Genomic DNA, 24,999 nt, shown 5'->3' on the forward strand with positions numbered 1-24,999 from the left:
CCAGAGAAGCTGTGGCTGCCCCCTCCCTGGCAGTGCTCAAGACCAGGTTGGACAGGGCTTGGAGCAACCTGGTGTAGTGGGAGGTGTCCCTGCCCATGGCAGGGGGGTTGCACGAGGTGGTCTTTGAGGTCTTTTCCAACCCAAACCACGCTATGATTCTGTATTTGTGATTCATGATAAGGAAAACAAAAAACAAAACCCAACAAACTTCAGGCCTTACAAAAGGATGTAAAAATCAAGATTCTTATTTAGCAAGAAATACTCGCAGCAGATCAGCAATAATTTCTATTAGAATATAAAAATTACTGTGTATTCATTTATAGTATTCCTTTTTAAGCAAGCGCCCACTTTTAACCCATTTAACATTTCAGAAAAAGCATACAGTACTTTACTACATGTAGACTTACTTTTCCGCTTAGAAGTCCATGCTCATTTGTCTTTATGGAGTTATGTGGGCTCCACAGCAATGAACAGTTTGACAAGACACAGGTCAAAGACAAGCATCTGAAGGACTAATGTGCCTGTCTTTTCTCCCTGCTCCCTACCACCACATACACAATTCTTCCAGTCCAGGCAAGTCTGAAGTCTTTGAAGTATGTAACTAAAGCGTAACAAGGAAACTGTTGTTACCTTTTGTGGGGCTGACAGTAAGACCATCAGAGGCATCCAGTACACTTGTTAAGGGTTAGGCATGCCTCAGTATTCCAATAAGGGATTAAAACCTTGCAGTATGGGAGAGAATGTCTAAGGTGCACTCTCAGCACAGGATTTCAAATAGTTGCTCCTGAGGAAAGTGGAGAATTTTGCTGTATTGAGAGCACCTTAAGTATTCCTTCGAGGAAAAAAAAAAAAACAAAACAAAACACACCACCCAAAACCTAAGGTTTTCAGGAGTTTAGAACAAATCTAATCTAGATTTCCTAGAAGCTGAATGCTTCACATGTGAATTGTCACTGAGTGATTACTTTTAAAGTATGTCTTTCTAAATGCTAGAGCGTTGAAGGTGCCAGGTGTTCAACAGGTGTGTAGGGATAACAAAGTTCACTTAAAGAACTGAAATTCAGTGAAGAATATAACCCACACCTATTCCCAGTATCTTTTTTTTCCACCAAAATTAGTCTCGGTCTCAAGTATTAAAAACATCACTGAACAAATGAGAAAGGTTTGAGTCACATACCAGGACGGCACTTCTTCCATGGAAAGCAACAGATAAGCTCAACTGCTAACAGAGGCAACACGTTAAGAGCATGCATGCAGGGATCTGCCACAGGCCAGTTAGCACCACATCAACTTAATCTTCTAGGAGACAAGGACTAGGTTCCCATACTTACTATACAATATATAGGTTCAGCTCATCTACAACCTGTGTTTCCAGGTAAAAATTGCAAGTGATTGCTTGCAGAAGTACACTGTCCTGGTCTGCAGCTGGTGGGCGTGACTGGTGGTGTGACCCTTCTGGCTGATGAGTTCCAAAGGCAGGAAGGCAAAACACCAAGAAGACATCCTGAGTCTTGTTGTGGCTTCTGACACTTAGTGTTATTTCATCGGTTTCAACAAACATCAAACTCAGGATTTAAACACAGTCCGAAAGCCTTTTAAAAGGGCATTTACTGAGTATGGGTTTTAAGTGAGTTGCCTTTATCAACGGACTTAAAAAGCGTAAGTATTTCAGATGCAGAGTATCTTCCTGAAGAGTCTCTTGAAAGCATCTTTTTGATTATGGGTGCCTGCAAAAAGAAATTAAATGTCAAGAAATTATTTTTTATGAGTAAGCAAGCTAACTGAAATATTAAAATCCCATACCTCTGCTGGAAATTGGTTGGTGAAGCTCTGTGGAAGTCGACCTTCTCTAACATCAGGCCATACCTGAAATTCATAAAAGGGAACAGTTTCAGTATGTTCTCCTTGATTATATCTTGCATCTTACTTTATAGCCCATATAATTTACTGAAGCAATTAGGAAAATACAAATCTACAAAAAAGGTAAGGCTTCAAAAAGAAAGTAACTGTAAAGAGTTTGAAACTTTTTTTCCATTTAGTTGTACTTTGTTTTTTACAATCTTTTCGTCAACTGTTGTCCCTTTTTAAGCTTAAACGCTTCACACTCTACAATGGTGTGTTTGTTTCAGCAATCCTCCCTATTTCAGAACCATTCTCCTTTTTTCCGTAATTTAAAAGTAATGGGTTTATTAAATTCCTCTTACCACATTAAAAAACAAAAGCAAGATGACTAATTTCCTACTTTGGATGTTACTATTTGCAAGCCAGGCAGGTGGCTTCCCCCCTTTTACCTTGTTCAGGACCACACACTTACTTCTGTGTCACTGCATAAAATGCTACATGGAGTTCCAAGCAACATACAGAGGATTTCTAATTATATGCTCACAGAAACTGTTTCTGGGTAACAACTATTTATTTCCACATGTAGCTTTCTCTGTAAACAGAGCAGTCCCCAGCATTCGCTTCTCTATTAACTAGGGTAATGTGTGCCTGAAGAAGACAGCAGTCATTCTTGCATGCTTAGCCATGTGTCCCAAATCATTTGCTAGACTTGTGGATGCTACAGCCTGGCTTAGCAAGCCCTTAGAACCAGTGTCCAGTAAAACAACAGCTCCCATGAACTTCAAGCTTTTTCCCTACTCGTCAGCAGTAGCTTTACGTCTGTGACCCTTCGTGCTGGTGATCATCACCTGACCTAGTTCGTCAGCTCATAATCATGAACTTTACTTTTGCACGATGTCCTTTCAGCAGGGCTTGTCAGCACCATACAGAGTTTATCACGCTCAGTTAAGTGAAATTATTTTGTAAGCTGATAGAGCAGCTGAAGACCATCCTAGGACTTTCCATCCACGTGACTTCCCCACCTGCCTACAGGCATGAGATTTTTATGCTTTAAGGAAACAAGACTAAATAATTGGGTTTGCCCTTTTGACTGTAAACGCTGTGGGACTGTGGACACATTTGCACAGTCAGCTGTGGGCAGGAGCAAGAGGTCTTAGAAAATACTACAAGGCAGCTAAACAGAGCCCAGTTGAACCTGCAAGTTGAGCAGATGCATTGGTATGGTTTTCTCTTATTGGCAAAAGGACCAAGCTAATGGTGTTCAAGGGCTTCTGGGCCTGACGACATACGTGCATCTTGCAGTTACATCGCTGTCCTACGAAGATGTAGGTTTGAGCATGCGAGGCATTACACTAATAATGTGCAAAGTACCAAGAAAAAGCAAGACACGTAAAAGATACCTTTTCAAAAAAAGCTTAAGTAACGTTGGTTTTCTTTTTGAAGTAACATCTCTTTCAATTAAAGCTACATAGTCGAAATCATTTTTGTTTTCATTTTGTAAAACTGCAACTGTTTTGGCTTGATAGAAACTTTATTCTTGCTCCACTGTGCAGTGAAGGCAACAGCGTGGCAGAGACAAAACTCTCCCATAATTTTTATTTTAGAAAATTAGAAAAAATATTCCTTTCAAATACTCTGATCAAACAAAAAGACTATCAGAAACCTAAAATCTTTTTTGCTAGACATCACTCTTTAGCATGCTCAGGCTTTAATGTGTATGTCAGGAGGACATAAGTGAAAAATCAGTAATATTTCTTTACTTCAGTTAACTACATTTCAGCTGAGGTGTGAGGACTTACAGGCCTTACAGAAATGAATCACAGGGAAAATGTAAATAGAGACAGTACTCCAGATATATATAGATTCCTTCTAGCATGCAATACCAGCAGCAAGGCAAACCAATGACAGTGAGACTTGGTTTTTTTAATTAAAAAATTACATACCTTCATTTTCTCATGATGACTGCATGCCGAAAGAATTTCAAACCAAATTAATCCAAGTGCATAAATATCTACTTCTTTTCCATATTTGTCCCCAGACTACAAAGATTAGAACAAGAACAATATAGGTGTCAAATCACTGGACAGTTCTTCTTAAAGCAAAATTCTAAGTCAGTAGACATTTCCACCCCAAGGCTACAGGACTGGTCCTACCTGATAACCTTAGTAGTTGTTAACCCTTTCTGCTACAGGCCTGTTAAATAGGGACTGTTACGTCACATGAAACACACTTGACTTCTCCAGACCCATACAAAGAAGGCATGCCAATATATCTCTGTCACAAGCAATGAAAGACATGGAAGGACTTAAAAGCTACAGTTAACAGAGGTCCTAAATTCAAACTGAAAATCATGGCTGGCAGCCTGGTTTTGCACAAGCACCCCTTACAGCACGCAGTGTCAGACCCTGTAGGTTAGCACAGCGAAATACAATCACCACACTGGCAGACAGCTTTCTCCAGAATACCGTTATCCTCGTATACAGTCATACCAGGGAACTTTAGGTCACTTGGTTTAATACCGAGATTAGGATTGAGAACGTCCAATGCAGAGTTTATAATGCAAATCTAGTTACAGAGACACTAATGTAGCAGGATAATTACCTGTTCTGGTGCCATATATGATTTTGTTCCTCTGTTCTCAGTCAGAGTCCCATACTCCAGAGAAGTCACAAGACCAAAGTCACCTATTTTTATTTTATCTTCACGTGATATGAATATATTCTGAGGCTATTAAAAAAAAAAAAAAAAAAACCACCACAACTACCATATGACCAAGGTTTATCATCCAGCATAATCAGCCACGGAAGTATTCCTCATAAAATTAGATAATTGTTCACAGAAATTAGCATTAAAAAACCAGTGGGGTGGGAAACAAAAAAGTTCAATAAATTTTTAAAAACACAAACTAAATTTAAAGTAGTACATGCCACAGTAACTGCAACTTTTTTTTCCCCACTAGCTCAGTCATAACCGTATCATGCTTTAATGCTCTTCAGAGACATTGTGCATGTAACATTTCATATCCAGCAGTGCTTTTTAGTCTTCAGTCCCAGCACGGGGATTTGCTATGCTCAGGCAAAGCATTTAGGCTCACGGAATTCCACTCAAATCGTGGTTTCTCCTAGGCACAGCAGGATTATCTGTACTACATCAATTGCAGAGCTAGGGCTTACTACAGGCATCTCACACTCGCTTTTAAGTTTCCATTGAACTTCCCATTTTTAAATTCAAGAAAGTCATAAGCTACCAAAAATGGAATTGTATATGCTTGGATGAAGTTTCACAAAGAAGATAAACTACATTTCTGAATGTTACTAAAACAAAACCGAATAGCCTCATGCTATCTTTTACTCAAAGGAACTCCAGTGGACTGTAAGGCCAGGAGGCCGATTTATTTAACAGCAAGAGATCTTTGTATCGCCAAGAACGCCAAATGCAGTTCTGTTCAAGTTGGACCACGTCCACCCACATTTAGTACAGTACCTATACCTGGCTACACTATTTGAAGACTCCATTCATAGCAGACACAAAGGGGATTCATCTCGGCTTGAACCTATCCTGCAGCTTTGATTCTGGGACATGGAGATCTCAGATGGCCAAGCATTTAAGTTGACAGCAGATCTAAGTGGGGAGAAAAGTTCCCAAATTCAAATGCAGACAAACAAGTTAGCATTAGGACTTGGAGACAGGTATCAGCCGGATGCCATGGATAAGGGACTGGGACAGCAGATTCATAGGAATAGGGAAAAGTAGGAGATTGAGCTGAGATTATGAAAATAAAGTAGGACTGAAGGAGCAAGAAAATAGAAAGCACATAGAGTAGGAAGAGCTGAGAATAAATGAGTGAGGAAAGAAGGCACTTAGTAGGCCTCTTTTTCCTAGGCATCCAGGGAAAATGATGAGTGTAATATTTATGGTTCATTCCAGTATTGTAGCAATAAGACCAACAGAAAAGCTCTACAAGATAATGAATATTCTATGCCTGGGCAGTGAATGTGATCTGGACCTGCACTGCAAATGCAAAATGCAAACAATTTCAATCTCTAGCTCGAGAAGTCCATGAACTTCATGTTACTGGAAGTCTTGAGAGGCAGGGAATATGCATCAAGGACAGCATCACTGTCATCTCTCAGCTCTAATAATCTGCAGGTGTTGAAATTAGCCACTATACAAGGAGAACAGCATGCTAGATCAACATATGATGTTACTCACTACAGCCATTTTTAGGAATACCACCACACTAGTGACTTTATTCACAAAGCGAGCGATTTAAAACTCTGTAAGCAACGTTATAGCTGTCATATGAAGCCCTGAAGGCTTGCAACTTTGTCCTTTATAATCCTTATATTGAAATAAAATCTTTTTATGATTGTGCACTTGTAGAGACTGAAATTCTATCCAGAAAAGTAGCATTCAAATATTTGTATACATAGGCGATACAAGAGCAACTAGAGTATGTTTTGTAGCGTATGTATTGATGGTCAGAGGGTTGGAATGCCTTCCCTACAAGGCAGGCTGAGAGAGTTGGGGTTGTTCAGCCTGGAGAAGAGAAGGCTCCGGGGAGATCTTATAGCGGCCTTCAGGGGGCCTGCAGGAAAGGTGGGGAGGGACTTTTTACAAGGGCCTGCAGGGACAGGACGAGGGTTGATGGTTGGAAGCTGGGAGAGGGCAGGTTTAGACTAGATACAAGGAAGAAGTTCTTCACCCTGAGGGTGGTGAGACACTGGGACAGGTTGCCTGAGGAAGCTGTGGATGCTCCATCCCTGGCAGTGCTCAAGGCCAAGTTGGATGGGGCTTGGAGCAACCTGGTCTGGTGGGAGGTGTCTCTGCCATGGCAGGGGGGCTGGAATCAGGTGGTCTTTGAGGTCCCTTCCAACCCAAACCACGCTATGGTTCTATGTTGTTACCAAAGAGCATGTATTAGGATAGATAAATTATCCCTTTACAATATGGCAAAAGCAAACTTCCTAGACTCAACTTTTCACTTTCTTTCTTTTAATTATTTTTATCAAGTACAGTTAGCATTTCTTTTTCCAATAGGTGGTCTTGTGACCCAGGAACATATACTGAAAAAGATACTGATGACTACTGATTTTTTTGAGCTACTACATTCTGAGATCCTGCAGTTTACCATCCAGTTCTCATTTTAGGATGCCGTCCAACCAGTTGCTGAAAAAATCCTGATGACTAGCAATATCAGAAGAGGCATGCTACCAGGGTACATAATAGAGTAAACAAAGACTAGAACAATTTAACATCTTCTGAAATTCCAGTAAGTACTATATTTATCTGATTTTTTTTAATTACCTATCCTACTTACCTTGAGGTCTCGATGAATTAACCCTTCAGAATGAATATATTGCACTCCTTTCAGTAATTGTAAACATTTGTTTTGTGCCATCTCATGATACTTTCTGTCTCGTCTATTTTTTTCAATCCAGTTTTCCAATGGCCCTTGTTCACATAATTCCATTTGGATGAAAAGACAGATAATTTCTTTGTCCGACTTCTGCCTGCAAAAGAAAATTATATACCATGGTGAAATTGGCAAGATACAATTTCTCCCAAGCCACCAATGATTCTTAGATTCCTCCTCTTTAAAAAAGATTTTTTGTTATTATTATTATTTTTGGAGTTCCCCAAAACAAAGTCTGCAAGTCCTTGATTTTAAAAAAGATCCTAGACCAATTTGTACTAGATATAAACAAACAGAACTGCAAACCAAAGAATCCCTCCTCAGTTGCTACATACCCCTGGACCATTCCTAATGTTTTGCTTGCTTCCTTGTTCACACTGAAAGTTTCCCGAGTGCCCAAATTCTGCTCCCCTCCTGTCTAGAGGCATGTCCTCTACAGGAAGAAAAGCACTGTCCTTGGCTTCCATCTTGCCCTCTAGGAGCTGCTGCACGTCCCTGGCAGGCATTCTCTATTCTGCTCAACAAACACAGCATTAGCCTTCCTTTCCTACCCAGTGTGATCACATTCTTTCAGGCTCTGTCCCTTCAAGAGGGTAGTGCGGTGACCATCTTTGACATCGGTCTGCGGGTTAGAGAAACCCTGCCGAGAGCTGGAAGTCTACATGAGACGTATCCGCCCACCTGACAGCCTCACACTCCCCAGAAGAGCTCCCTCCCCATCAGCCCACAGGACAGGCTAAGGCTGGAGACGGTGGGGGAAGGACAGTAGGAAGAGAAGGCGGCACCACTTTCTCCCACTTGCACGGTGTGATCCAAGTGCCCGGGAATAAAGCTGCCCGAGGCGCTGAAAGAACAAGCGTTAAGTGGCTCAGGACTCTGTAGCCCTGAGGTCAGGGCAGTAAGTGGAATTCCAGGTTAGGACCTCAGCTTTGAGGATTTTTTTTCTGTCTTTTGCCCAATAACTGCTCAATACAAAATGCATAAATGATATTGAGACTCCAACATATTAATGGTTGGGTTTTGACACGAGACTTGTTTCCCCCCATTTTATTCCTTGTTTCCTGAGCACACTGGACAGATACCATGCCAACAATAATTTTGAATCCATTAATATTTTATGGCTCTAGGTAAGTGTGCCAACGTATCTGAAGGGTATGAGTTTACAGCTAGTGAAAAAAACCATACCGCAGAAGCTTTGAAAAGTTAATAATCCAACTCACAAGTAAAACTTTCACCACTGTCTTCCCCAAAGTCTTAGTGTTGAAAGACTACCTCTAAATGAAAGAGCATTTAATTTTGTATTTCTGTTCTCAACAACCAAAGCTGTTTCAGGCATCACGGTTAAAATGCTAACTTTGAGAAATAATAAAATCTATGAGAGCTGCTGGCTGACCAGTACTCATTAAAAAACCGAAACTTCCAATCAGGAATCTGGCAGCCAACTGCCAGACAATTTTTTTAAGTTTCTGTTGTTAATTCTAGCCCCAAATTTTGAGTTCTGCATTCTTACACTCCTCTATAGATTGAGCAAGTTCTGCATATTGAGAGGAGAAAGATAAAATTACATGATGCATCTTATTTGTCAAGGAAAAAAAGATATATACATACTTAATTATATACAACCTGCTGCTGCGAAGTACTGTGCCTCTTTTCCTAACAGTAAGTACATAAGTATGTGTATGCTTATATTTGTATAACGATTTGTAACCAATCATTGGCCTTTCATTTTCAACACAAAATTCACCATAGCAAACAAGTTTGTGAGTGTAAAGCACTTCTTGTAGTTACCTTGAGTCTGGATAAGTTACATAGTCGTATCCGTCCCAGCTACAATAATACCGCACTATGTTTTCATGCTCGAGTCTTGCAAGCTCTTTTACTTCACGCTCTACATTCCTATTTGGAGGAAGAAAAAGAGAGAAAAAAAAAAAAAAAAAAGGAATTTCTATAAAAATTTGATACTAAGTTAAATTAAAAGACATGATGTCAAGTAGCAGTATACAGGTAGTTTTACATTAATTTAGAAAAAGAACATAATATTCTCCTTCATACAAGTTCAAAACTGTAGTTACAAACTCTGTGCGTTTTCTTTCATCTGCTCATTTAGTCAAAGGCAAAAATGTTTTAACTGTATTAGAAATGAAAGCCCCACTCAAAAAAGCTGAAAAAAGCAGATAGTCGCAATGTGTAACTACATTAGGTAGCCAAACCCAACGTAGCAAACACCCACGTTTTCTTTTCACCTCTATGAAGTTTGCTTATGAACACAGCAGTCAGCGTAGCTGCTCATGAGGAACTGTTACTAAATTCGGCCTGCACTTGCTGTTGTAATGTAGCCTAGCGAAGCACGTTCAAACCCATCAGCAGACCAGCTGTCTTTATTTGAAGCACCAGTAGAATGTTTTTAGTATAGCTCTCAGGATTGCAACACAAAATAACATACATTTGTGAAGAACACAAGAATTTGGAGGGCAGTTACACAATGTAAGGGACAAGTATCTCCAACAACCTGAAACTTTTTGAACAGATTACCTCAAAGAAATTGAATTCTTTCAGCTGCTGATAAAATACCCCACTAGGTACTGGTTACAGAAAGTTACTTTTAAAAACAAAACTAAGACCATCACTCTCTGTGAGACTTACAAAGGACAAGTAACACAGAGTGAGAATAATACCTACGTGGGTCATATCTAAAGAACTTTCCAATTACAAACCACAAAATGTAATACTTTCATTTTTCTCTGTTTTCCCTAATTACAGTTGTTATGCATTACCAATATGTAAATTTTTCATGTAACCTGTCAGAAGTAACAGTGCTGCTTTCAATGTTTTGCTAATCAGCAAGTCTTCTCCAAACACATTTTGCAATGTTAATAACCAGAGCACTAGTGCGGTCAGGGAAAGTAGAACTAAACAAATCTACGTTTTTACAGCCGCATCTGAAATTATTCCAATGCACGCCATTTTCAGCTTCACTTAGAAATGAAGAAAACAGTTTACCAGAAAGAAGTGACAATTAATAATGAAAATTGCTTAAATGCTCCTAGGATTATTAGAGACAAAACTAAGTACTAAGATCTTGATTGAGGTTGTCCTAAACTAAAAAACAGAAGTAGATATAAAGTACATACTTTGTGAATTGAACTCGTTTGACTGCATAGGTTCTCTCATCAAGCTTTGCTGTTGCTTTGAAAACATTCCCAAAACCACCTTCACCAATAGGCTCTATATTTTTAAAACTCTTGAGAAATCTTAAAAAAAAAAAACCAACACAAAACCACAACTTAAGGATACTCAACATGACATTTACAAGAGATAAAAATGATCCTGACAGATCTAATATATCTGCCGAAATATTCTACTGGCACCACTCAACATCTATACAGGTCTAAATCATAGTCTTGAAGGTTAAAAAAAACAAGGGAAACTGACCCTTAAAAGCATGTAGGATAATTACCCTCACATTTTCACACATGTGACTTTTGGTTGTAAGCATTAAATATCATTACATGTCAGTTGCTATACTGTATTTGAAATTTCCAGGAAAAAAAAAAAAAAATCTCAAATAACAATTTTCTTTGAAAGTTGTTTTTACAGCAGTATTTTCCCACATTCTTTTACAAATAAACAAAAAATCTAGACCACTACATACTGTAATTGCCATACAGATCTTATTAAAGAAAAAAACCTTCTTACCTTTCATTCATAGTGTATGGACTTCCATTCTCCTCACTGGTATTTGTGTCCAAATCTGGCAAACCTTTACCTGAATCTGACATCTTTTTTTTCTCTTCATTATTTCTTCCATTATCAAAATTAGCTGCCAATTTTCTTTAAGAATAAAAGCAAAACTTACAATGCGCCATTTTTCTAATATGCGACAAGAGAAAAGAAATGTCCCTCCCGAAACCTTTACTAGATCTGGAAACACTGAAGTTGTTTGCAAGGCAGCTTATGGGAGACAGCAGTCTAGAAACAGACACATACCTTCTGGATTTCAGGGCAGAACTTGGTGCGTCTCTCTACATGAGAAAGAGAAAAAAAACCTAACTGAGATATCCCAAATATTTTCGCTATACTTAATTTAAAATGCATCTGAGAATGTCTCTAGGAATTGTCTATAAATGTGTTTATACCTTATACAAACAATGTACTAAGAGTGAAGCCGTACCTTAGCTTCAGTTTTTTCACATATGCTGTGTATGACATCATCATTCTTCCCACAGGAAAACATGAGCTTAGTTTGATCCCCTTTCTGGGGAGTACTGCCCATTTGGTCAGCAGCACAGAAACTGGGTCCACAGTATGGAAGTGAACGAGTGGTTGGCAGTGAGAAAGTACTGAATGTTCTTGGGAAAAACGCACATGTGCTTTCCAGTCAGTAGTGGGTAAAGGAACAAACTGACGCCACACTCTGAGGAGAGGCTTGCTCTGTTCAGGGTCTAAACGTAATTATGAGAAAGACCATTTTCACACTATACCTGACAAGGTAAAGGCTTTTGACCTGCCATGTCTCTCATTTTTTCTTCCAACTTTTCATCCGAGTTTTCAAAGCAAGTCCTGCTGTTAGTGAAAAATAATAGACTACTTTTAGGTGAAAGTAACACAATCATAAATAAAATTATTACCACAAGAAAAAAAGAAGCATAAAAAAATACATAATTTTCAAAAGCAAAACCTGAAAAAGCATTAACAGTCATGACTGATTGAAACTACAAAACTTTATGCTGGAAAGCTAATAAAAAAAATAACATTTTGTAATATACTCCTCTATTTCTATGATAGGATATCACGATACCTAGATATTTATATGACATATATTTTGTTATATCCTTTAATTAAATAGGATAAATAAGGATGTTTGTTTCAAGGCAGTGCAGCCACCCCCAGCATTGTACATATCGGCTTGCTTTACAATCGCACTGAGAACATCAACGAAGTGGTAGTGGCACTACAGTCAAATTAACTGCTGGACACAAAAGGCTTGACCTAGGGTTCCCCAATCACGCATGAAACTTTACGCATGTTCATTTTCTTTCGCTAAGCAAATTTTCCCTTTGATGGAAATGAAGATTTATAGGGAATGAAAAAGGGGGAAAAAAAAAAAAAAAACACCATCAGAGAAGAAAGCAGAATGTGGAGCACAGGGAAGGACTGAAATTGAATTACACTGAGTTCACAAGAGTGTCACAACAGGAAAATGAGTGTTAAAAATGGCATGAAATAATGCTACTGAATGTTACTCTGTTTACATCACAGTAAGATTGCTTCTGACAGAACTACTCGTGACAAATATTAATATATTGGAAAGCTCTAAGCTAACCCATAAGGAGTCAAAATTGCACAAGTACAACAAATTTTGCTCTGAAGTTTAAGAAATACAAGCTCAAATTAAATGGCTTTACACTGCAATGAAGAAACTATGACAGATTTCATTTAGAACTAGATCACATGACCCTCTAAGATTAGTAAATACATTTTGTTATCACATCAGTGAACCAAACTTACTCCAAGTCAGACTGAGTTGGCACTCGAAAGGAATTACTATGTTTGCTAAATGTAGAATTGCTGTTAGATTTTTCACTTCCCATCTGAAAAAAACAACCAAACAAAACAGAATGGTTAACAAAATCCCATTAAAAAAAATCCCATGTGCAAAAGATAGAATCATAGAGTCCTTCACGTTGGAAAAGACCTTTGAGATCATCAAGTCCAACCATCAACCCTACTCTACCAAGTACACCCCTAAACCATATCTCATAGCACCACATCTAAACGACCTTTAAACACATTAAGGGATGGTGACTCCACCACTTCCCTGGGCAGCCTGGTCCAATGCCTGACAACCCCTTCAGTGAAAAAATTTTTCTAATGTCTAGCCTAAACCTACCCTGGTGCAGCTTGAGTCCGTTCCCTCCTGTTCTATCATTAATTAACTGTGAGAAGAGACCAGACTCTCTACAATGTCTTCTCAGGTAGCTGTAGAGAGCCATAAGGCCTCCCCTCAGCCTCCTCTTCTCCAGACTAAACACCCCCAGGTCCCTCAGCCGCTCCTCACCAGACCTGTTCTCCAGACCCTTCACCAGCTCCGCTGCCCTTCTCTGGACACGCTCCAGCACCTCCATGTCCTTCTTGCAGCGAGGGGCCCAAAACTGCCCACAGCGTTCGAGGGGCGGCCTCACCAGTGCCCAGTCCAGGGGCGCGATCCCCTCCCTGCTCCCGCTGGCCACACCATGGCTGACACAGGCCAGGATGCTGTTGGCCTTCTTGCCCACCTGGGCACACGGCTGGCTCGTGTCCAGCCGGCTCTCGACCAGCACCCCCAGGGCCTTTCCCGCCAGGCACTTCCCAGCCACTCCTCCCCAGCCTGTAGCGCTGCATGGGGTTGGTGTGACCCAAGGGCAGGACCCGGCCCTTGGCCTGGTTGAACCTCACAGCACTGGCCTCGGCCCATCGATCCAGCCTGTCCAGGTCCCTCTGCAGAGCCTTCCTGCCCTCCAGCAGATCAACACTCCCACCCAATTTGTTGTTATCTGCAAACTTACTGAGGGAGCATTCTATCCCTTCGTCCAGATCATCGATAAATGTGTTAAACAGAAGTGGCCCCGATACTGACCCCTGCAGAACACCACTTGTGACTGGCCTCCAGATTGCATTGAAAGAGCGGGGAGGGGAGATTACAAGGTCCTAAGTGGAAGTTGTTAACTGCACCAAGCACTGAAAGACCTGCAGAAGGCAGACATCTGCCCAACTTCTACCCGGAGGAGTGAAGCACAGGGCCCTGTCACAGTGAGCGTTTTCCCACTCATATCGAGACCATATAGACACATTTGCAGAAGGAGAGTCTGAGATTTACTAAAAATCAGGATAAGAGTAACAGTTATTAAAAGTAAATGTTTTCATTGTTTACTGCATATGCAACTGTCTACGTGGCAAACAAGGCTTTGGTACATGTGATTAGCAGAACTAAGAATCTTGAGTCTGTATAAAGAGTCATTCAGTGTCTTCAGTGTGAAAACACTGCAAAACCTGGATTACTAAATTGGGGTCAACTGAATAAAATTAATCCTAAATTCTTAGTAGAGGTTCTTCCCCCCGTGTCACAAGAGCATAAATGTAACATTAAAAGCGACACCTAAATTGTTGCCAAACGTAACTTGACAAGAAGTAAAAAAACTTAAGGGTTTCAATGATAGCCAACAAACAACTCTCTTTTTTTAAAAAAAAAAAAAAAAAAAAAAAAATCAGTAGTACAGGGCCTTTAATATTTTTTGCTTAGTTACGTTATTTTTGTTACACAGACATCCTGGGCATTAATACAAATTAAAACCAAACCAAAACAACCCACCTGAAATTTAGAGTAATTGCTACAGAGACTCTGCTTGAGGTAGTAAATTGCAGACTTTGATGAAAAGGCAAATACCCATGAGCTCACAACACAGCAAAATACTAAGGCAGGCTCCTAGAGCTATAATAGCCATTAATTACCTAGTTAACTTAAAAACAACAATAAAAGAAGCATTTAAAATTCACAGTAAACAGCCAAATAATGCAAAAAGTACTCAAAGTAAAAAGGATTTCTTTCCTCCCCTGTACTGCCTGCCTTCCCTTTAAACTACATTTAGGTTAGTTCATATGTACTGTTCTGTGCATGCGTCACTATTAGAATTCTGATAATTTTTGCATGGGTGAAAATACGACCGCCAACATGAAGACAACAGCACTGTTCTCCAAAGGATGGTGTGAGCCATTGCTTCACTAGACTCTGCCTTGGGACACTACAGAAGACAAGACCTGTTGATTCTCACTCCTGCTTTTGCCTTTCTCACATTTCACGATTTAGATTTTTCATCTAACAGAATGCAGGAAGAGATTTATGTTCATAGCTAGTCAGCTCAACAACAAGGAGACAATCAGTATATTAGAGTAGTCGTGACTCAGAAATCTAAAATATATGTGCATCCCTGAATGACAACGTAACAGACCATGTTCTGAAATACACAAGGACCTCAAGTGTGAGGTTTTTAATCGAGCAACTGAATATAGAAACACAACATAAATTTTACCAACAGAATCCTGTAGCCCAACCAACCCACCAAAATACGGATTGTTTCCCTCTTAAGTGGAATCCATGGGGTATGCTTTCAAATACAATGAGGAAATCTGTTCAAAGATTAAAGACACAAGAATTAAACATCTATCTTAAGGCTAAATATAGCACATACTGTCAGAGTGTCTTGCTTATGTAGCTTCTCAAATGCTTGTTTTGCAGCGGCTTGTTTTGCAGCACCTAGAGAAGTTCCAGTGCCACTTCCATACACAAAACCACTAATTGTACAGCTACAAGAAAACCTGTAAAATACAACCAGGAATAAGGTCTTATATACCATATGATGAGTCTTAATTTAATTATTTTGAACCCTACAGTCAATTGACATTATAGAATAGAAAACTGAAATATACATCTTCAGGACAGTATCTCCAATATACATTTACTCTAATCAATAATGGCAGATAACTAATTAGACATGCCTTCAAGATAACCTATTTTCAGAGAATGAATATTTAGCACTTTTTAAGGCTGAATTCCTCAAGGCATCAGATCCTATGCACCCATAATCACAAGTTACCTGCAGTTTAGGTTTTAAAATGGATGATTTTGCAGGGAAGAGAGTCGTTTTCCAGCAGATATTGTCAAGAGAGTTAAAACATGTAGATATTATCATCCCTCAGCTGTCATTAACTGGAATCTTTCTAAACTCACTGACTGCAATACATACAGGAGACACAAACAAGCTCTCCTTGGCACTTGGTTCCTGGGGGTCTCCAAAATGCATGCCAAGAGGTCCACAAAGGTGCCAGAACTACAACCAAGGTGACTGACAATTTGTCAACGCTAACTACCACTTTAACATCATGCCATCTCTTCTCCTCTTAGCCTCTCCTCCTATGCCGTATCCTCCGGCTCCTTAACCACCTTAATGGCCCTCCACTGGATTCTCTCCAGACTACCTCCGCATTTTTACTCTATTTCTAAAGATTCATCTAAGAGGGTAACTAACGGTAGCGTTAATAAACACAAAGAGGTATTAAAAGCAAGCACGAAGACAAAGTACATCTTACAGAGGTGCATGGGCGTCTCCAGCACGTTCTTTGTTAGGATAATCAACTATTCGCAACGTCCTTTGTGAATACATATTTAGTAAGCTGACATAGTCGATGGCTGGTACAGGTGATAAGGTCACTGGAGTTGTCACTAACTCTGCAGCTTGCATATTTGACAGACTCTCTGGCTATAAAACAAACAAAATAGGTAACTTAAAACCTTAAGCTTAATAAATAGTTTAACAGTGCACAACATCTAATAGAGCTGCAAGGTCTGTCAGCATTTCAAAGTATTTTTAAGAAATCCCAAGTTTGCATTAATGGAGTCCCATGTAGCAAGGGACAGGCATACCAAACAGAATGACTACGTTTTGAATCTCCAAAGAAATGTAAATCCAGTTTTCCAAGTATTGCACCAATGTCTTTAACAACCTATCACCATGTCTCCTCCCACCTCTTTTAAGAAAAGACAGGGAACAAGCTGTGAAATGACTTATAAAAAACAAACAGTGAATGCTGCCTTCTGAGTTTTTCTCACAGCCTCACCAGCGCCAAGAAAAGGGATGGCAGCAGGATGCTGCTGGTGCTGCCATTAGCTCCTGTGCATGTACAAGAGGGGAAAGCAGGACTTTTCAGCTGTCTCCTGACTAGGCAGCATTAATAATAATATTAGCAAACATGCAGCAACTGTGTTAAAGTAATGATGGTGACACAGTAAAAAGCGTGTGGAAACAGGTAAGGAAAGATTTCACTCAAAAGGTGCTAAGAAGCATTCAGAGTCAAAGAGAAAAATAAGAATGGCTACCACAAAAGACATGGCAGAAAATAGAGAAGCAAAATTCAAACCTAAACTAAATCGAAGAAGGATAAAGAGTATAGAATCAGCTATACCATAAAGAATACGACAGTGAAGCAAAGATGAATCAGATCAAGTGAAAGTAAGGAATTTTATGAGCAGAGTGGCAACAGACGCACTGACCAATGCCCTGCAAATGGTTTGAAGACATCAAATTAATGAACAGCGGTCAAGATGAAAAAGGAACACTGTCCACTCTGGATATGCCAAGGCAGCTTAACAAAAGCAAACACATCTCCTCATCCTCCTGTAACAGCAGAGGAGGAAACGCTCTCGATACATACCAACCCTGTAGCAGAGCAATAAGGAAAACAGTTGAGTGGTAAAAAGTAGAAAAGCACTGAGTAAGACAGAACCAAGACAACTTAAATAATTAGAAACTCCTCCAAAAGAAAGAAAACAGTAATATTTTCTTAGCTACTTTTAGAGATTAATCTTCGACCTTTACAAGCAAAAAAAAAAAAAAAAAAATTACATCCTACAGTTTACTCACCTGTTTCTCAATCATTTCCCAGGTCTTTTTTGCTGCTGCTGCTTTTGCATCCTTCTTATTTTTACCAGTGCCTGTACCATATTCCACACCGTTTATTTTAACCACAACTGTGAACCTGCAATGAAGGAAACTTCTCTAAAATATTGCTACATTTTGTCTAATATATACTTAATAACCTTCTCAGATTCAACTTTCATTTTATTATCTACAAAGCACTATAAGTTAACTGTGGAGATATTTAAGTATTTGTGTGTTTTTATTATATCTAACTCTTGATTATCATAATTCTTTAGTAGAAATACTTTTTAAATGTTTCCTCCCTAGTCACAAATGCATGTACTTCATTACTTCTAACAGTATTTTTAAATGCTTAACTGTGTTTTAAAAGCAAAATTGTTTAAATTTTTAAAAGCAAAAGAATGCCTAAGGTCAGCATTGCTACAGGCAAGGTTGTGAAGCCCTAATACCAGGACATATCTCAGCACCACAGAACTCTATGGGGAGGAAAGATCAGCTAATCTTGATTTCATGGATGCAGACAGGACATTACACTCACATCTGATACATTGCTGCATACACTATTCACTAAGTGCAAAGAGCATGTCCGGTGCTTCATGAGACATGAATTCAAAGGCAATTCAAAAAAAAAAAAAAAAAAAAAACAACCCACAAACAAACGCACGCAGTCCTGCCCTTCCACACTCCACTACTAATGCCCTCCCCCTCCGTTGCACACACTGTGCACACACGGCTTCCCACACAGCAACTCCGTGAGCCAGAACAGGGATCTTGCCAGATCCGACTTGTCCCACAGCTGCAAAATCCCTAACATTTCTGCTGCTGCCGTTGCACGAAAGGTAACAGAAAAGACCAACTAGATTTCTGGCTTTGGCAGCAGCACAGATCTGCATCAAGTTCAAGTGACGGTTACCATCACCCCGGGATGCCTCTGTACTTCGGATTGCAGCAGAGCACACAGATACACAAGCTCACAGTCAACAAGGAAAATTCACACAAACAAGCAGTCTAGGTAAAACACCCTGAGTACCTCTGTAGGACAATTTTTCCCAGATAGTGGAATGACTTCAGGGATTCACTTTTTCCATTATTCCAACTTCACTCTCCACTTCCCTTTAATGAAATGTTTGGGTGGAAAACAATGCAGATGCAGAATAGTGCTTGCGGTCATTGTGTAAGCAAGCCTTAAGGAGGTGAACAGTAGGACAAGGCACACCACAGTGTGCCAGACACTCTACACACAGGAAACGGCATAGAAAAAAAACGCATGAAAGAAAGATCATTTCTTGGGAAAGGGTTGTTCGCCACCCACATCTAAGCGCTGAATACTACACACATTCAGCTATGACTCTGCATCCAAAATTCACCATTTTATTTAAGCATCCTGAGGAAAACCGCAGCCAGAGCCTCAATGACCTGTGAGTTAATTACCAGAGTTGAGGGTTATCTGAATGAGTGTTACATGAGTCGGTCCCAAACGTACAGTCATGCTTATCCACCATGGACCCCAAGGTAACAAGCACTGCCCAGGCTCGAGAGGTTTAGGCAGGACTGGCCTGGTTGCCCACACACTGTGTTCCCAGCCCAAGGAAGCTTGCAGTCCCCCAGGACTGAGCCAGCCTGGGCCCTCTCAACCTTCTGACATTGCCTTCAGCACTGACCCTGCCAGACATTGCAGTGAAAGCAGCTACAGCACCAAAAGCAGGACAGGACAGGAGGAGATGACAGGAGGTGTCTTTGCATCACGCCTCAGACAACGGCAGGAGGACTTATGAGATGGGACACAGCACAGAAGGGTTAGGGAGCCAGCTCAGGACCAGCGCCGGCCAACGCATCCCATTAGCAGGCAGAGCACTGGGGAAGAGCACCACAAGGGCACCAGAGGTGGACAGTACTCATCACTGTAGCCAGGCACTGTACATTGCACGCCTTGGCTGAAGTACAAGGTATCCAGGATTTTCCTAGATACCACTGTCACACTTTGCATCACTAAGAGACACAGGAGAACGGGTTGAATTATATTTGTGAATGTAGCAGAGTACACAGGAAAAAATGAGAAAGCACAATAAATGGGATAAAATGAGTAAATTTGAGATGTGTGTAAATTCTGTCAGTCCCATGCCATCACTTCTGAAGCACAAAGATGTTGCTGTGTGACCACAGCTGTGGCCACTACTGCAGTAAGGGCTACTTTTTTTGAATTACATGAGCTGCATGGGGAAAAAAGATCAGATAACTGATTAACGTTTGAGACACAGATAATTCTTATTAATTTATTCTGCGACTATGGTCAGGACTAAGAATAAATCAGCAGAGACAGTGCTGGCTGGCAACATAGAAGACACTGAAAGAAACATGGTAATTAGAGCATAAGGGTTGCCTACATGCAAACTGTCAAAAATTTTTAAAAATTACACAAGGAAACATCATAGACCTTGAGTGTCTATGATCTCTGGCAAAGGAAAAAATACAGCAAAACACCATATTTGTGTTAAAAAATAAAACATGTTCTGTCACCTGTAACTGTCCAAAAGTAAAAACAAAACAGATTAAGCCAGAGACCCTTCTCTTTTGAACAGATGTTCAAAAATCAACTACACACAGAACTGTTGGTACCAAATCAATTAATATCCATCCAACCTCCATGTTAGAAATTAACAACAGAAATCACTAATAATTTCCACACTTTGCAAAACTAACTAAAAGTCAAAGCACTTAGGTTAGTATAGATCATAAACTGAAATACTTGCTGCAATCCACCTCCTAGAGATTTCATGGCAGACGCACAACACACAATAGCTACCAGGAACAGGTGCATTGCTGCTGCTTTTCAGAAGAGGGCCATCGAACCTAAAATAAGTTTTCTCCCCAAACTGTGCCACAACATCCTCCCCACCCACCTACCACTCAATTTATGGTTTCAACCAGCTCTCCTGCCACATACTCACTTTCAGCAGATTAACTTTTACGATTGCAAGCTTTACCCAGTTCATTCGCAGCAGGAAGCATCCTGATGTTTATTGATATGCACAGGGAACTTACTCAGGATCATGCGATGGACCGGTCACGCTGACGACGTCATAACCCAGCGGGAATTTATGCTTTTGACAGTAATGGTTGAGCTTTTCCATATACTCGCGCTCCATTTTGACACAATCTCAAAAAGGTTCTGCAAAGCAACATTCAGACATGGGTCTGTGCCTCCAGACACAGATAGAGCCAGCCCCCAATCCTAGCAGAGCACTGCTGTGATACAACACAGAAAACTGGTGCCAGTAACATAAAGTTCACGGAAAAGTAATTCTAATTTCGAACTCAAGTGGTTGATCCATGAACGTTTTTGAAGACTCATTGCTTGGAACAGCAGATTTAGAAAGCAGAGCAGAGAATTTAGTGATTAGAGAAGACTTCTCAGAAGACTTCTCGGCGCGAAAAGGCTGAATCATTCCCCGAATCCTGTGAAGAAACAGAATCTGTAACGTTTCTCCAGACGGAACCAGAAGCGATTCCTTCACAGGGGAACCGAGAGGTGCTCTGGCACGTCCTTTCGAACCGCGATGACCGCCAGGCTCACCCACACCTACCGCAGACAACTGAGGCTCCCGCCCGCAGGGCAGCCGGCCTCGGCGAGACCCGCCGGCTCCCCTGCCCGCCCCGCCGTCACCTCCGAGCCGCGGCGGAGGCCCCAGGAGCTCCAGCAGCCGGCGCGGCGCGGCTCGGATCAGGCCGCGGGCAGGCCCCGCCCCGGTTTCGTTTCCCGCAGCACCGCCCGCCGCTGGTGGAAGCGAAACCGAAACGGCGGCGGCGGCGGCGCGGACCGGGCGGGGCCGCGCTGTGCCCCCGCCTGGCTCGGGGGGCGCCCCGGCAAACCGGCCCCCGCCCGGGGCACGGGGCAGCGCCGGCGACCGCGTCCTGCGAGCGGGGCCGAGCGCGGGGTGCGCCTGCTCTGCTCAGCGGCGCCGCGGCTTCAGCAGCCCCGCTCCGCCCGGACGGGCCGGTCAGCGCCCCTCACCGAGCGCGACAGAGGGACCGCAGCGCCCGTCGGTCTCGGGGTCCGTACCAGCCCCCACCCCCGGCAGCGCTGCGGCGCTCTCGACCTCAGCCGCTTCCCACAGAAACGAATTCCAGACCGCCGCTGGGGCACGGAACAGAAAGCACTGCCTTTCACACGTTCTGCATTTTAAATGCCGTTGCTGCCCTTCTGGTGGGACATTATTTCACTGCATCGTGCTATTTTATTGCAGCCCATTTTACTGCAATCGCGCTCTCCGAGTTTTTCCTCGGCCCTTGAACACCATCTCTACCCGTCCAGTCCTACATCTGTGGGAACTCTTCCATGAGGTGACCAGTAAGCACAAGTCATTCCAAGCGAAGCTCTACCACTAATGTAAATCCAGGAAAAAAAAAAAATTCAACATACTTATTTACATGGTAAAATGTGCTTTATCACACTCCTCCTGTATTGATAAGAGATGATTTTACTCCTACTTTTTATAGAGAGCACACCAAGGCACATGTACTGAATTTAGAACATTTATAAAGAAAATGGAAAAAAAAAAAAAAAAAAAAGCATAACACTAGCATTTTTCCTTCCAGCCAGGATTGTCTGCATTTATCAGAACTGAACGTTGTTAAGCCAATCCACTCAGCCTGCTCAGGTCTCTTTAAACTTCTCACAGTTCCATTTTGGTCTCAGCCAACAAATAACCTCCTCCAACACAAGAGCAATTTCTCATCTCTCATTGTTTAACCTTTCTTTAAACTTACAACGTGTTATGGGTATCACTGAACATTAAGGCGCTTCACAGTAAATCTCTTAGTGGGATAAAGAAAAAAAAAAAAAATCAGCCACCAAATTAATAATATATTCTGGAGAAGCAGGAAAGAAAATGAAAGCAAGAAAGAAACTAAATCTCCAAGATAAGTTTCCAGAGGCTATATCAAAAGCACGGAGCAGATGTGTCTGGGTGCACTCAACACCTACCTCTGGTCACCCCAATACAGAATCCATGGGACTGTGCTCTGATTCCGACCCCGACCCCCTGCAAGGTCTCTCTCCAGCAGACACCAGACAGCTGCAGGGCAGAGAGGGAAAACCACAGTAAGCTTTAGGTCTCACCCTCAGCATGAGGAAATGATTTGGGCACCCAGCGGCACCCAGGAAGCACACCTGCTCTCCCGCAGCGTGGACACAGCCAACAAGGAACCCATTCAGAAGCCAGTGGCGATGCAGAGAAAAATATCAGAGTTCAAAACACTAAACTTCTAAGTATAATCATCTTAGAGAAAAAAAGGGCAAACCATGATGTCAGTCACATAATTCACAAATTATTATTTCCATATATATGGACAAAACAGGTTTTCTTTGAAATTGTTCATGACATTCTTCCTTGCTAAAACCCACCTAAAACAACTCCATAATTCTATGTACGGGCTGTATTTACAGACATCAAAATGGCACTCTTACACTGTCACTCCTGGAATGTGCAATACACCTTGTGTTTCAACGTGGCTCCTACTTGGGTTCCTGATCGCTGGCCGTGAGCTTCTGTGAGGCATTTCTAGCCTCCTGCGAGCCTGCAGAAAGAACAACGAGAAAGCACTACGCACATCTGAAAGCACCCAGGCCACGCGCGCTAACTGCGGGTGGGAAAAGCTGTCAGGAGGGCCCTTGTTTGCCAGCCATGGGATTCGCACAAACACAGCACAGCAAATGGATGGCTCAAGTTCCACAGCCTTGCGGTGACTTTCACATGCACACGCGAAAGCACACTTCACAATCGCAGCCCCACTCTGAAGTGAACACACGTGTTCTACACAGAGGTGACGAGAAAAATTAAAATAAGTTCAAAATGTAATTATAATTCACAGCTTAACTAGTTCAGTTCTGTAGCTGAAAGCTTCTAGCAGAGATATATATCTTATAAAAATCTTTTAAGACATTTGTTTTCCGATTATGACCTCTTTGACCAACTGTCCAAGAAAGCGTGAAGATTACTTCTATGTAAACGTACCTTTTCTGAAAGGCACACATTTCATAGGGTCCACTGCTCACCGGAACACAGGGCTGTCTGAAACAGACACCACCCTCTTAAGCAGAGAGAATCCTAGAAATTCAGCTATTTTTAATCACACTTCTGTATAAATCCTGAGAAACAGTAATTCAGTAGAGGCATATGAAATCCACATGCCTAACACCGTCTCTGTTTTACCAAATGGAAGTAGCACATTTTATTTCTAGTCAACTAGAGCAACTCTATTAAAACTCCCATTTCCTTAACTACAGGACCCTTAGTCTGTTTCTTCTCAGAATTCCTCCCTCTCCTTAAATGCCTGCCTTCCCTAGTTTTATTTGCTGTATGCCAAGCTCTTCGGCACAATTTTTTTTTTTGGCCTTACGCAAGACCCAACGCCTCTTACAAGGAGATAGCTATCAAAGGTACTGCTTTCAGAACCCAACGTGACCTGCAGTGAACGTCCAGTTTCTCTGATAAGATACAAAGTTTCTTCCAACTTCGTGAATTACATTTAATTGTTACTGTCTAATCGACATTAGCAGCATTAACAGAAATCGACAAAATTGGCTTGTGGGCTGATTAAAAAAAAAAATACGTGTTTATCAAAACACGTTGTCAGAGAGCAGTAAGACTGTTACTAGAGCCGTCAAGCCTGCTGTTACACTCCACGCTGGTGACAGCGATCTGCTCCGGAGCAGCGCACACCTGTAACACCCACTGTCCCGCCTTCCAGGCCTTCGCCCCAACGCCTTAGCACTCCGGTGCTCTGCAAAACACCGACCTCCGGGACGCCCGGCACCCCGCCAGTTAGTTCCCCGGGCACAGCGGTATTCACGGCGGAGCCGCTGGCTCCGACCTCGCCACGAGCCGGGGGGCGCGGCCGGTTCCGCCCGCGGGTGGCGGCGGGGGACGCGCTCCAGCAGGGGCCGGCGCCGCCGGGCGCGCCGAGCTGAACCGGGGCTCTCACGCGCGGTGTCCTCCTCCCGTCCCCGTGCGGGTCCCCTTCCCCCGGCGCCTGAACGTTCAAGGAAAGCCCCGGAGCGCGGACCCCCGGACTCCGGCACCTCTGGGCGCCGCGCAGCGACACCGCGACGGGAACCGACGGGCCGCGTTCCGCAAGGGCGGCAGCGGCCGGAGCCACGGCCGCGGTAAGGCGGCGAGCCCAGGGCCGGCGCGGGGCGCGGGGGGGCCGGGGAGACAGCCGCGGGGCCGCTCGCGGGTGGAAAAGCTGCGGGGAAAAGTCTCGTCACTG

At 42.1% G+C, this 24,999-nt stretch overlaps 1 protein-coding gene across 1 annotated transcript; it reads right to left on the minus strand.

The window, feature by feature from the left end:
• Window positions 1-229: 229 nt before the first annotated feature.
• On the minus strand, window positions 230-23,311 carry EIF2AK2 (eukaryotic translation initiation factor 2 alpha kinase 2). Its single transcript, XM_086461812.1, has 17 exons — window positions 23,198-23,311; window positions 22,715-22,805; window positions 20,773-20,899; window positions 17,713-17,827; window positions 16,382-16,551; window positions 15,484-15,610; window positions 12,767-12,849; window positions 11,740-11,821; window positions 11,246-11,280; window positions 10,955-11,089; window positions 10,390-10,509; window positions 9,047-9,154; window positions 7,163-7,355; window positions 4,444-4,569; window positions 3,786-3,881; window positions 1,804-1,866; window positions 230-1,727 (listed from the first exon to the last, which is right to left on the minus strand). Exons 3-17 carry the CDS (start codon window positions 20,874-20,876, stop codon window positions 1,608-1,610), a joined length of 1,677 nt encoding a protein of 558 aa, XP_086317938.1. The 5' UTR covers window positions 20,877-20,899; window positions 22,715-22,805; window positions 23,198-23,311; the 3' UTR covers window positions 230-1,607.
• Window positions 23,312-24,999: the final 1,688 nt, after the last annotated feature.

Source organism: Leptosomus discolor, chromosome 2 (genome assembly GCF_034619465.1).
Source record: "Leptosomus discolor isolate bLepDis1 chromosome 2, bLepDis1.hap2, whole genome shotgun sequence".
Classification (NCBI taxonomy): domain Eukaryota; kingdom Metazoa; phylum Chordata; class Aves; order Leptosomiformes; family Leptosomidae; genus Leptosomus; species Leptosomus discolor.